General features: G+C 42.6%; 1 protein-coding gene across 1 annotated transcript; it reads left to right on the top strand.

The window, feature by feature from the left end:
• Positions 1 to 1,098: 1,098 nt before the first annotated feature.
• pgap3 (post-GPI attachment to proteins phospholipase 3) lies at positions 1,099 to 14,132 on the top strand. The gene is made up of 8 exons (XM_035745675.2): positions 1,099 to 1,866; positions 2,470 to 2,567; positions 9,663 to 9,815; positions 10,027 to 10,089; positions 10,838 to 10,899; positions 11,244 to 11,380; positions 11,599 to 11,803; positions 12,142 to 14,132. The coding sequence occupies exons 1-8, from the start codon at positions 1,614 to 1,616 to the stop codon at positions 12,203 to 12,205; spliced, it is 1,035 nt and encodes a 344-aa protein (XP_035601568.1). The 5' UTR covers positions 1,099 to 1,613; the 3' UTR covers positions 12,206 to 14,132.
• Positions 14,133 to 14,806: the final 674 nt, after the last annotated feature.

Consider the following 14,806-nt stretch of genomic DNA (forward strand, 5'->3'; position numbering starts at 1 on the left):
TAGAGAGGAGGGAGTGAAAGGATGCCAGGTCCGCAGGGAGGCGAGTTTTCCTCCATTTCCGCTCGGCTGCCCGGAGCCCTGTTCTGTGAGCTTCTGTAACTATGCCACTTTATTTACATACCCTACATTACTCATCTCATATGTATATACTGTACTCGATACCATCTACTGCATCTTGCTTATGCTGTTCTGTACCATCACTCATTCATATATCTTTATGTACATATTCTTTATCCTTTTACACTTGTGTGTATAAGGTAGTAGTTGTGGAATTGTTAGGTTAGATTACTCGTTGGTTATTACTGCATTGTCGGAACTACAAGCACAAGCATTTCGCTACACTTGCATTAACATCTGCTAACCATGTGTATGTGACAAATAAAAATTGATTTGATAATTGAATGTTAGTTCCTCTATCATAAGTTGCCTCCAACGTCATTATAGAGAATTTGGTTGGGTGGGGTTCCTGTCTGTAATAAATCCCATTTGTGGGGAAAAACAAATTATGATTGGCTGTGTGTGGGCCTATGCCCTCCCATGGCTGTGCCACTGCCCAGTCATGTGAAATACAGATAAGGTCCTAATAAATGTATTTAAATTGACTGTTTACCTTATATGAACTGTAACATCTTTGAAATTGTTGCGTTTATATTTTTGCTCAGTATAGTTGCATTGACTGTGTGCCAGGCTGCCTACACCTTTGCCTTGTGATGATTGAAACTCGGGATGGAATCGGGAAAATAAGACCTGTGCAACGCTGTACACCTTTTTTCCTTCATAAAGAGCCAACCCTGAGGTATGTAGTTGAAATCGTTCGCGACCTATTGAAGGTCCGAATGTATGGCGAATATCGAAACTCAAACCAATTTTACCACGGTGAAAAACGATTGGAACCATTTCCCTATTTGACCGCTAAATTTTACGAGTATTATTACTCATTCTGTGGTATTTTAGCACAGATAGAACAATGAGACAGATGTATAAATGGGAAGCATCCGCTTGCATTTCCACTCACTACACAATATGGTAGTGAGAGGAAGCCGAAGTGCCAGGAAATGGATTTGGGCCGACATTCTGCGCATGTTCTCATCGATGAAACATTTGATCTCAAGGCAGTTTAATATTCCCCAAATCTGTTATGAACAGAACTGGACTAAATTCTATAGATTTTGAAAATATCGCGTTGTTTTGAAGGTGCGCAAAGACAAATAGAGCACTTTAAAGTAGGCGTCCCCTAACGGGAAAATGCAGATGTCACGCCAATAGGAACTCGTGCTTGGCTCTGCCCACTATGACTCATTTGCTCCTATTGGAAACGACCTGCTATGGTATCTTGGTTTAGTTAGAAAAAAATAATCTTTGACTCGAGTCTTTTTTTCGTTATCAACCACCGGCATGCGCAGTGCGCATGTTTATTCACACTTCCTGGTCCGGTATTTGGAAAACTGCACGACAGGAGCGGGGTGAAAAGTACAGCAGTGCACAGTGGACCCATAGGGCAGTGATCCGCAAAGACACTTCGGGACCTACTCAACTACCGCAGGTGGAAAGATGTTCTGGTGATCTGGGCATGGAAAGCTGGGCCTTTTGTTGTCGGCTCTGGGTGACATGAAATGCCGCTGCGGTCGCTACCCCGTGCCAACTCTTCGACCATGGCCTCGCCACTGCCCCCCTGCACAGCTGTCATCTACTCTGCCCTGGCAATCGTAGCTCTTCTCCTGCTCTCGGCGACTGCTGTGAATGCCTCCCAAGGCGACAAGGAGCCAGTTTACCAAGACTGTGTCACGCAATGTGTCCGGACCAACTGCACCGGAGCTCGGCTAAGAGGTTTTCAGTCTACACAGGCGCCTTACATGGCGCTGACAGGTGAGGGTTTTCTGCCGCTGTCACGTTCTGGAAGTTTAAACACCAGCTAGCTCGCGCTGGGGAACCAGTCGCCAGCCATCTAACGTTACTACTAGAGAAGCATCCACTGATATCGTAGCTAGCTAACCAATTTCGTTATCAGTGTGGAAATGCTGTCATTTAAATGCATGTTTGGCTGTTCTGCATTGGTTAGCTGTTCGTATACTCAGACAGACAGTGTTCCATTTTGGTGATCACTGCACGAGGTACTGCGTGAAGTTTTGAAGCCAGTTGAGCATTTGAATTGGTGCTGCTAATGAATTATTTGTGATGCAACAAGCCTTAGCCCATTTGGCTTCTGTCAAATCAATTAACTAGACTGTCAATGAACATTATGGTGCTGTGTTCCATCAGATAAGTTGGTTTACTGCTGTAGATTGCCAGGAACGACCACCAAAGCCTCTTATTCTTTGCTAAGCAAGTTCAGAGTAAAAAAAGAAGAGTGAACCCATAGACTGTTGCATTTGAACACTGCCCATTTGATTTCGTTGTGTGTGTGTGTGTGTGCGCGCTCTCTTTACTACATGTATTTGTCTAACTCCCAACTTTCTGTCCCTTGTCCAGGCTGGACGTGTCGTGATGACTGCCGGTACCAGTGCATGTGGCAAACAGTGGGACTGTACCAGGCTGAAGGCTACAGCATCCCACAGTTCCATGGAAAGGTATGGTTCTATGCATTCTATGGTCAACCTTACCGTGAGATCCTTAGTGCAGAGTTATCCAGTGTCAATAAATGGCTTTCGGATAACAACCTTTTTCTGCATCTTAGAAAAACCGAATCCCTCGGTTTTAGTGTCAAAGTGGGGACAAAATCTCAAGTCAGTTACCATGAGTGTGAACTGAATTGGTACCTAACCGGTGAGACTGGTCCTGAAGGTTTTAACAATGTTAAACCAAAAAAATGTAAATTCCTAGCTTGGGACATCCAAATATTTGGATAGTGACACCCTAAGGATTCTGGCAGGTGTGCTAGTTCAGTGTCACTTTTGATTGTGTGCACATCATGGTTAACCAGCAGACCCAAACATCTAAAGAATAAGCTACAGACCAATCAAAACAAGCTGGTGAGAATTGTACTGAAGCAATTTAGGCATCTAGGCTGGCTATCTGTAGAGACAAGGGTAATATTAATTCAACTGTTCCACAGATTTATTACTGACTCAGCCCCAGGTACCTATCAAATTATTTTACTTATATTAGAGATTTCTGTTGTATAGCACACTGTATTACTTGTACAACTAATATAAGGACAGGACATGAGATGGGAGGAGAAATTAACGTGGGAATTGTTTAATGCGTTTCACAGGAAGAACATTCAAAGCATTTCAACGTAGGTAAGCAAGGGGTTACAGGTGCCCTAAAGGGACAAACCTAGAATATCAATACACAACATATTCCTCCCCCTTTGCCTTTGATCACACGTAAGGAAAAAGTAAATATTCACTGTTTTGCCTATTGTTTTCTTTTTAATATAAGTTCTCTTAATGTAAATAAATTCTCTTTTCAGAATAACCTTTTCTAAACTAGGGATAGAGTGTTGACTGCCTCAGTCCCCAGACTTAACCCAGGGGTGTATTCTGCCCCAATGTCTGAGGTTAGTCTGAACTAAATAGTCAACCTGTCAGGGGGTCGTCTTTCTCTTGCAGGGTAATGACGACATACAGGTGAGTCTACAGTAACATTATCTCTGAGTGAGTGGTGATGGTGTATGCCCAGACTGGGGTGCAACAGTACCCTGAGTAGGCACTCTGGCTGGCACTCTGGCTCTGAGTCTGGAGCACTTTCCACATTTGTAGGTTGCTGCAGTGAATGTTCAGGTGATAGCTCGTAGTCATGGTAGGTCTCCAGTAGCTGATCTTGGTTTGTCACTTGACATGAGTCATCTCTGAGGTTGGTTCCTGGTAACAGTTGATCCACGTGTCTCCTCCAGATGATGTTTTCCGGTGTGTGAACTGTGTAGGACACAGGCCCTGTTTGTGCAACCACTGTGGCTGGTATCCACTTTGGACCTTTGCAGTAGTTCTGAGCAAGAACTCTCTCTCCAAATCAAATTGGTCACATACACATGGTTAGCAGATGTTAATGCGAGTGTAGCGAAATGCTTGTGCTTCTAGTTCCGACAATGCAGTAATAACCAACGAGTAATCTAACCTAACAATTCCAAAACTACTACCTTATACACACAAGTGTAAAGGGATAAAGAATATGTACATAAAGATATATGAATGAGTGATGGTACAGAAGGGCATAGGCAAGATGCAGTAGATCTAGTACAGATCTAGTACAGTATATACATATGCGATGAGTAATGTAGGTTATGTAAAGCTTCTTTTGCTTTGCTCTGTCTCTCCACCTGTGCTCTCTGTTGTTTCTGTACAACCTGTCTCGTCTTTGGAGGTCTCAGGAGGTCGAGTCGCGTGCAAAGCTGTCTTTTCATCATGGCTGACGCGGGTGCCACTTTGGTTGTAGCGTGGGGAGTGTTTCTGTAGGTTAACAGGAAGGTGTTTAGACTTTATCGTTTGGACAAACCTTTCAGCGAGGCCGTTTGTTGCAGGGTGATACGGCGCTGACTTGATGTGCTGAATTCCATTTGCTTCCGTGAATGACCGGAACTCTTCAGACACCAGTTGGGGGCCATTATCACGAACGAGTTGCGTTGGCAAGCCAAAGCGACTGAAGATTGACCGTAGCTCTTCGATGGTTCTCTCCGCTGAGGTGCTCTTCATCACTGTGACCTCAGGCCATTTGCTGTTAGTGTCAACTACGACCATACGATCCTCCAGTGGGCCTGCATAGTCTATGTGGACTCGCTGCCAAGGCTCCTCTGGGAAGTCCCATGGGTGTAGTGGCGCTAGCTGAGGTATGTTCCACATCTTTTGACATGCAAAACATGACTTGACCTTGTCTTCGATAGCTGCATCCAGACCTGGCCATCAAAAGTAGCTGTGTGTAATCTCCTTCATTCGCACCATGCCACAGTCCCTGAATGGAGTTCTTCAGGCACCTGCCTTCTCAGTGGCGGCGTTATGATGACTCAAAAACCCCATAGCAAGCATCCAAACTGAACTGTGAGCTTGTTTCTCCTCACTAGGTAAGGTTGTAGGCTGTCCGACATCTCTCGTTTTCCACGAGTAACAATGTCCACGACCTCAGACATCACTGGATCAGTGTGGCTGAACCTTTTCACTTGGACAGATGTAACTGGGGCGTTCGTCACTTCCTTGAAGTAGAAGATTTCAGTCTGGGAGTGCTCAGTGTGTACGACAGGTAAGGGAAGCCTTGCGAGGCCGTCTGCATTGCAGTGTTGCTCAGACCTTCTGTACTTGATATCGTACTGGTGAGCAGATAACAATAACACGCATCGCTGCATGCGGCTGGCTGCAAGCGGCTGGCTGCAAGCGACGGAATGCCGGTGTGGGGACCAAAGATGGAGGGGAGGGGTCTATGGTCCGTCAGCAGTGTGAATCGTCGGCCAAACAGAAACTGATTAAATTTCTTAACTCCAAACACAATGGCGAGTGCTTCACTCTCTCTATCTGTGCATAATTGCTCTCGGCTTTACTTAAGGTCCGTGATGCAAAAGCAATTGGCCTTTCTTCACCTGATGGCATGATGTGTGAGACAACAGCACCAACGCCATAAGGCGATGCATCACATGCCAACTGCAATGGCAAGTTGGGGTTGAAGTGGGTTAGGGCCTCTGACTGAGCTAAGGCTGTTTTCACTTTCTTGAGGGCCTCCTCACGTCTGTCTGTCCAATTCCACCGTTTGGTTTTGTTAAAAAGTTAATGTAGTGGCTTTAACATGTTAGCTAGGTTTGGCACAAACTTTGCGTAGTATGTCAGTAGTCCTAAGAATGATCTCAGCTGTCTCACGTTCTGTGGGGAAGGAGCTTCCGCAATAGCCTTCACCTTCGATGGCGCCTTGTGGCGCCCCGAACTGTCGATGACGTGGCCCAGATACTCAACAGAGGTACTCGTACTAGCATTTGTCCTTCCGGACCCTCAGACCGTACTCCAATCTCTGTAGTGTAGCGTTCAGGTTTCTCAGGTGCTCCTGCTCGTCTTTGCCGGTGATGAGTTGATCATCGAGGTAACATTGGACCCCAGTGAGCCCGCTCAGTATCTGGTCCATAGCTCTTTGTCTGAAAGGGACAAAACATGCAAAAATTCTTCCCCTTCAGACAGGGTATCACTTTGTTCATCCTTTGTGTGCTCCATTTTATGTACTTCCTGAAGTCGCTTTTCCTTTGTTCAGTACTTTTGTTTGATTGTCTTTTTGTTTTTACATGCTTGTTCGATGTGACCCATTTTTCCACAACTTCTGCAGTCTAAGTCTTTGCACCAACACTCCTCTGCTTGGTGACCTGGTTTCCCACAGCGATAGTATGGCTTGCCACCCCCTGCCTTGTTTTTTTAACCACGTAGACACCTTATGCTGTTGTGCGTCTTTATTTGCCATTTCCATTGACGTACTCACTTCTATTGCCTTCTGCAATGTTAAGTTACTCTCAGTCAAAAGGCGTTTCTGAATTGTCTCGCTGCGCATGCCACACACTCATGTATAGTGTCACTCATTGATCGCCCAAATTCAGTGTTCAGATAACTGTTTCAATACAGCCACAAACTGTGAGATTGATTTCCCCCTCCCCTTGATTTCTCTTATGAAACTGGAATCTCTCTGCGATTATCAGTGGTTTGGGAGAATGTCCTTTTAAGGTAGCCACAATTTCATCATATGATTTATCACAAAGTTTTTCAAGCGTTACTAGGCTGGGTAGTAGATTGAATGTTTTTCCTCCCATAACAGTCAGAAATGTTGGCACAACGACTTCTGCTTTAATTTCATTTGACAACACAAAGTACTCAAAACGTTTTGTGTAAGAACTCCATTGTTCCACAGATTCATCAAATGTCCCTATATTTCCAATCAATGCAGACATTTTCGGTTTATTTTTCATTCTCACACTTTTCAGACAGTCCCTTACTCCCAGACCCTTTTTTCCTTTCTTTTAACTCACTGCTAACGTCACTTTCTCCCGCAGCGAAACTCTTCCTATCCCTCGAGGCACTCGTGGCCTTGACATCAAAGGCTAGCTAGCCTGTTGACTCTAGGAGGCACTATTTTCATTTTTGGAAAAATAACGTTCCCAGAGTAAACAAGCCATTTTGGCAGGAATATAATTGACAGCTTAGGATAGAAAACACTAAAGTTTCAAAAACTGTAAAAATATTGGCAGAGTATAACAGAACTGATATTGCAGCCGAAAGCCTGAGAGAAATCCAATCAGGAAGGGACTCTGATTTAGAAAGCGCTGCGTTCCTATGCGTCCCTATTGAGCAGTGAATGAGATATCAACCAGATTCCTTTTCTATGGCTTCCCTATAATGTGTCTAGTGTCACAATACATAGTTTCAGGCTTTTATTTTGAAAAATGAGCCTGAACGTCAACATTGTGTCAGTGGTCAGCTGGAGTCTCAGTGTTTTGTGCGTAAGACACAAATGCGGCCATTGTTTCTCTCTTTCCTACTAAGAAGCCATCTGTCCGTCCCGGTTGGTATATTATCGAATAGATATTTGAAAAATACCTTTAGGATTGATTATAAACAACGTTTGCCATGTTTCTGTCGATATTATGGAGCTAATTTGGAATATTATTCGGGGGTTATCGTGACTGCAATTTCCGGCCGAATTCTCAGCCAAACGTAAAGAACTAACGGAGTTATTTCGGCTACAAAAATAATGTTTTTTGGAAAAAAGGAACATTTGCTATCTAACTGGGAGTCTTGTGAGTGAAAACATCCGAAGCTCATCAAAGGTAAACGATTTAATTCGATTGCTTTTCTGATTTTCGTAACCAGGTTGCCTGCTGCTAGCTAGGCATAATGCTATGCTAGGCTATCGATAAACTTACAAAAATGCTTGTCTTGCTTTGGCTGTAAAGCATCTTTTCAAAATCTGAGATGACAGGGTGATTAACAAAAGGCTAAGCTGTGTTTCAATATATTTCACATGTGATTTCATGAATATGAATATTTTCTAGTAATATTTATGTCCGTTGCGTTATGCTAATTTGTGTCAGTTGATAACAACGCTCCCGGATCCGGGATGGGTAGTTACAAGAGGCTAGCATCACTCGACTGGCAAGCTCCACGTTTTGTTTGCGTCTTTCTACAGCGAAAAAAAAATAAAATAAAGAACGAATTTAACTCATAATTTCTGCCGAATTAATAAAAAATGAAAAGCTGATATTTCTTAAGTCAATAAGTATTCAAACCCTTTTTTTTATGGCAAGCCTAAATAACTTCAGGAGTAAAAATGTGCTTAACATGTCAGTTAATAAGTTGCATGGACTAACTATGTGTGCAATAATGGTGTTTAACATAATTTTTGAATGACTACCCCACCTCTGTACCCCACACATGCAATTATCTGTAAGGTCCCTCAGTTGAGCAGTGAATTTCAAGCACAGATTCAACGACAAAGACCAGGGAGGTTTTCCAATGCCTCACATGGGTAATAGAAAATTAAAAAGCAGACATTGAATATCCCTTTGAGCATGGTGAAGTTACACTTTGGATAGTGTATCAATCATAGGAGGCTGCTGAGGGAGAATGGCTCATAATAATGACCAGAATGGAGCAAATGGAATGGCATCAAATACCTGGAAACCATGATGCTGGACTTCTAGGCAGAGTTCTTCTCTCCAGTGTCTGTTCTTTTGCCCATCTTAATCTTTTCTTTTTATTGGCCAGTCTGAGATATGGCTTTTTCTTTGCAACTCTGCCTAGAAGGCCAGCATCCCGGAGTCGCCTCTTCACTGTTGACGTTGAGACTGGTATTTTGCGGGTACTATTTAATGAAGCTGCCAGTTGAGGACTTGTGAGGTGTTTGTTTCTCAAACTAGACACACTAATGTACTTGTCCTCTGGCTCAGTTGTGTACTGGAGCCTTGCGCTGTTCTGTGAAGGGAGTAGTACACAGCATTGTACGAGATCTTCAGGTTCTTGGCAATTTCTCACATGGAATAGCCTTCCTTTCTCAGATTTCAAGAATTGACGTACGAGTTTCAGAAGAAAGGTCTTTGTCTGGCCATCTTGAGCCTTTAATCAAACCCACAAATGCTGAACCTCCAGGTACTCAACTAGTCTAAAGAAGGTCGGTTTTATTGCTTCTTTAATCAGAACAACAGTTTTCAGCTGTGCTAACATAATTGCAAAAGGGTTTTCTAATGATCAATTAGTCTTTTTTAAATTATAAACTTGGATTAGCTAACACAACGTGCCATTGGAACACAGGGGTGATGGTTGCTGATAATGGGCCTCTACGCCTATAGAGAGATTCCATAAAAAATCTGCTGTTTCCAGCTACAATAGTCATTTACAACATTGACAATGTCTACACTGTATTTCTGATCAATTTGATGTTATTTTAATGGACAAAAAATGTGATTTTCTTTAAAAAACAAGGACATTTCTAAGTGACCCCAAACTTTTGAATGGTAGTGTATGTTTGCGTTTTATTTAACTAGCAGCCCTTGTTCAGTATTAGCCCTGCTAATTCAAGTGGTTCAAGTCCTTGACTAGTTGGATGCGCTAGTACTGCAATATATCAAATTAGTGGAACGATTTGGGGGTACTCAAGGAGAGGTTTGGAAATGAAGCACTAGGCTATATATATGGGGATAATGAAAGACTAGAAGTCACTCACTCTATTTTGTCTCACTCTTTCCTTCTTTGTCCTGCTCTCTTCTACAGTGGCCATTTGCGCGGTTCCTGTGCTTCGAGGAGCCAGCATCTGCTCTGGCCTCTCTGCTCAACGGCCTGGCCTGCCTTCTGATGCTGCTGCGTTACCGCAGCTCTGTGCCACGCCAGAGCCCTATGTACTACACCATCACCGCCTTCTCTCTGGTGTGTTTGACTGTGTTTGTTTCGTGAGTGTGTCGTGTGTAAGACAGAGGTCCACCAAGACTTACACCATTTTAGCATTTTCCTATACATTGTACTGTGTGCATTTGAGTGTATGTAAGTTTTCAGAAACTTAATTTAACCTTTTTTTGCTTATTCATATTAAAATATACTTATGTAAACTATTTTTTTTTAATAAGTTCTCTTTATTCAGGTTTCTCTCAATGCTTGGTTCTGGTCCACAGTGTTCCACACCCGGGACACCTATCTCACTGAGGTAATGGTCAAAACCTATCATAACCTACCTAACCTTCATACAGCAAGTGGTTAATACAGCATGTGTTACAATTAGGGTATAGCCATCTGTGACACATAGCATACGTTGAGAAACCAGGGTAGAAATCAATTCCTCTTCAATTCCTGTTGAATTGGACACATTTCTCAATGGAAATGCAGTTTGTTTTCTCAATTGAGTGAAATTTGGATGGAATAAAAGCCCCAACCCTGACAATCAGTTTGGATTTGCGGGCAGCTAGAACATACTTTAAGCTACAGTGTGATTCATTCAATGCCAAACCATCTGCCAGGACAAGAGAAAGCTTCCACTCAATCTTTTATAACAAACAGGCAATTAGCTAATCAGATGAACCAAACTCTAGGGTCTAATGACATTGTTGTCTTGTACTGCCATTAAAATGTATGATCCTCAGATTACATCAGTCCGATTCAGATCGACCTCTCTCTACCAGTCACCAATTTTGTGGTGTTGAATTCACGAGTTGAAAACGACCTATTTATTTTCTATGAACATTTTTCAATTCATGAATTAGGATGCAGCGTAATAATTTGGATGGAACTGTTAACAGGCATTTGCCATGGATTGTTGTCAATAACTAAGACCTCATCACCAATCCCTTGATGTCGAGGGTGATCTCTTCACTGTTTTTTGTTGTTGGTCAGAACTAACCGTTTTATAAGCAAAATATATATTTGCCTATTTGTTTTGTATTTACCTTTTCTTCAAGAAAATGGACTACTTCTGTGCATCTGCTGTCATCCTCTACTCCATCTACTTATGCTGTGTGAGGTAAGTTTAAAAACAGGCTTTTTTTTCCCCTCATACTTTTTCCTCAAGAATATTGTTGATTAACCCCTATGACATACAGTAAAAACACTGAAGGATCATTGACAAAGACAAACTGCATCAGTATAGAATCGACCTCAATAAGCCGTGAGTTATAATATTTATGTTTATCTTATGTTAATATACATACATAGCTGTTGCGGTTGGCAACAAATATTTCCTTCCATAAAGTGCTTTATTCCAGGGTTTGTTAATAGATGGCTCGTAAACACAAGGAAAATATGAAAGGTGATTATTAACCTCTGTATGGTTATTATTTTATGACATTGACCCTTATATCTCCCCAGGACGTTGGGGCTGAAGAGGCCGGGGGTGTCCAGCATGGTAGGGGTTCTGCTCATCCTGGCCTTCACCTCCCATGTGTCTTACCTGACCTTCGTCAGCTTCGACTATGGTTACAACATGGCTGCCAACGCCACCATAGGTACACTTAACCGTACCTTAATCCATAACAAGCAAAAAATACAAATATTTAATTCTAGTCAATTGTTCCCATGGTAATATTCACTTTAGCATTTCCCTGCTTGCGGTCAGTCTCAATCTCTCTCGTTTTCCCTACCACACTATCCCCTACCCCCTCCTCCCTCTCTCTCCTCATTCCCGCCGCTCTCCACCATCTCCTGTTCCCTGTCCCTCCCACAGGCATAGTGAACCTGCTGTGGTGGCTGTGTTGGTGCTGGCAGAACCGGCGGACACTGCCCTACTGGTGGAAGTGTGGCGTGGTGGTGGTGCTGCTCCATGGCCTGGCCCTGCTGGAGTTGCTCGACTTCCCGCCGCTGTTCTGGGTCCTGGATGCCCATGCAGTCTGGCACCTCAGCACTGTGCCTGTGCATTTCCTCTTTTACAGGCACGTATACCTCTTGTCTATCGATCTATTCCAGTGGAAGCTGATAGATAGAGAAATGGGGAGGACAGGCTCATTGTAATGGCTACTTGCTCCCACTTACTCTACAGAGCACTTTTTCATGTTTTTGAAAGCTATAAACAGAGCTCACTCATGTTCTTCCTACTCCAAAAGTCGTCCTCGTGGATAATCCATAAAAGGACAGCACTTGAAACCTTTCAATAGCTTCCCTTTCAACCTTTACACAACCATCATCCAACATCTAGGCTTGCATTTGTTTTGCACCTCTATTCCAAAACCAACTTTGTCTCTTTTTTTTTTTTTCTTCTTCCCCTCGACAGTTTCTTGATAGACGACAGTCTCCATCTACTCAACACAGAGAAGACTGGTGTGAAACTGGAGTAGCAGGAGCTCGTCACCACTTAACCCCACCTCTTTCCTCACTCACCAATCAAGGCAGCCGGACACCAGAATGGGGTGGAGCTCAGTCCCCATGGCTACCTGCACAGCACCTGCGCATCTATGAATTCCATCAAAGTATAGACTTTTTGTTGTTGTTGACCGTTTCATGTTTTTTGGGGAGTTGTTGAAATTATTTGAAGTATTTTTTTTTTTCACATGAGATTTTTCTTGACTTGATTGATGTTTGCATTCAGTAAGCTTTGCCTTGTATAGAGTGAGAAATAAGGCCCCTTTGTTATCAAACTTGATCTAAATACTATATTGATTCATAGAATCCTGGACATTTACACAGTAGACTCGATGCACATTGGGTATCCACCGGCAATCGTACGCATGCATATCGATTTGATTGAAGGCCTCTACAGAATAGGCATCGTAGGCTTGAAGTTAGTCCCATAACAGGCACGGAACACATTAGCTGTGTCAAAATGGGGCAGACATTTTGAAAGTGATCAAAAACGGGCCTTCATTCCTGGGTCATGTTCAATAGGCACGAAACGGAAGAAAGTGGTCTAAAACGGACAGGTTCCATCTGAACTTGTCCAATGAGAAACGGTGTGCCCTAATAAACGTAACCCTCTTGTCCATGAGGTCACGGTTTAAGTTTACATTATAGAAGCTGCAGCCACCAGATGGCTCCACTACCACCCATAAGTGGAATCCACTCTTGGCACAACACTGCATGTGCCCAAGTCTGTCTGTGCCAAAAGTGGCCTTACATACACAGGGAGAGAGGTGCCCGCTGTCAGGGTGGGGGTGCCAGCATATTGTTCTGGAGTGGGGGGGAAGGGGGACCAGGGAGTATGTTTGGAGGCCATTCCAGCGGACTTTTTTTTCTTTCTCTCTCACCATCTCACCTTTATTTTTTGCGCCTATGCCATTTCCATTGCTGCTTCTTTTAGTTGATATTCTTTTAAAATGGATTTTCAAGTGAGATTTTGTATTTGTTGCCATTTAGGATTTATTTGACATTGTGTTGATTGGTTTTCTCGGTTATGATCACTTTTTTTTTTTTTTTTTTTTGGGGGGGGGGGTGTTATCATTTAATGGAAGTCTTATTTTTATTCACCTTGATTGCCTTTCTGTGTGAGGGGGGGGGGGAAGGAGAGATGGGAGCAGGACAATAGGATAGAAGTATAGAGTTGTGGACAGGGGGAGTGTACTGTGCAGTGAACCTATTGTACTTAACAAGTGAGGGTCAGACACAGGGGGTGACTGATGACACCTGGTTTACTGTGTGTGCCCCACCCCCAGTTTTGGATGTGTTTGGATGCATTGCACCCATGGTTTCAATATCACACACTACTCGATGCTGAGATGCTACCACACCACTCTGGAGAATGTTTTCTCTCCACTTTTGCCTTACATGTATGTAACACCCTGCCTTGTCATTTTGTTGTTTGTGTATGTCCATTACACAATCTGTAGGCTTGGTAACTTATTACCATTTCCTTTGCCACATTTAACCATCTGCCTTTCCTATGTTGCTCTCTAGAACTAAACATTTGGCAACTCAATTGTAATAGCTTGAATTCATACACAGTATGACTCTTTCCATGTGTTTGCTGTGCCATAGTTATGTGCACTTTGTATGCATGTAACCGTGTCTGCATTCTAAATTCTGTCCACGCCTTTGTATGTGAGCATGTGAACAATGAAGAGTATGTGTCACTCATGCCTCTCCTCAAGGTTCTGTTATTGCTGATATATATATATATATATATATATATATATATATATCTTGCCCCCCTGAAGTAGACCCCCTGTGTGTGGCTTCACTGAAAGCCAGAGGAAGTGATATGTGGGGGAAGAGGGTTTCAGGAATAGTAACAGAGGACTTGGATTAAAAACAGTTTTGTTCTGAATCATATTATTTGCTTTATTATTTTGTTCCCCATGTGCTTTTTATAAACCATTGACATTCACCTTATGATATTGTCTGAATCCAAAACAAGGCAAGTCGACCCTTTGCGTTAGTCACTGTGGGAGTTATTTTAGTTCACTGGAAGCTAAAATGAAGGCAATGCCAAAACAGGACTCTGTTTCTATACAATACGATCTCAAAATGGAGACATCTCTTAACAACATCGTTACATATTCAATTTGTCTACATATTTCATAGCCCACCTGGCCTCAAGATGGCAGTATAAACAACCCCAAAAAATGAATAATACCACCTTGTGGCTGGTTGGGCTACATATTTCATATTACCTACTGTGATTGTAAGAGTGAAAACTACTGGTAGTTTATTATTTATAAATGACAACTGTGTACTAATACTTCTGCTCAGTCCAGGAAGCAAGTTGATAACCTCTTTGAACAAAGTTAGATATCTCTTCCTGGTGTTGAATCAACCAACATTAGAATTTAAGGATGTTACAAAAAGAACCCTGGCCAATATTCAGAGGTGAAATGTTTAGAACAAAGAAATCTGTTCAGATAAAAATGTTAGTAATACAGCTGACACAATCCCTAGTCTACCTGACAGATAATCATAATATCTTCTCCACAATTTCTAACTCAATGTTCTATTATGTGGCACCA

The sequence above is a fragment of the Oncorhynchus keta genome, chromosome 3 (assembly GCF_023373465.1).
Source record: "Oncorhynchus keta strain PuntledgeMale-10-30-2019 chromosome 3, Oket_V2, whole genome shotgun sequence".
In the NCBI taxonomy this organism is placed as follows: Eukaryota; Metazoa; Chordata; class Actinopteri; order Salmoniformes; family Salmonidae; genus Oncorhynchus; species Oncorhynchus keta.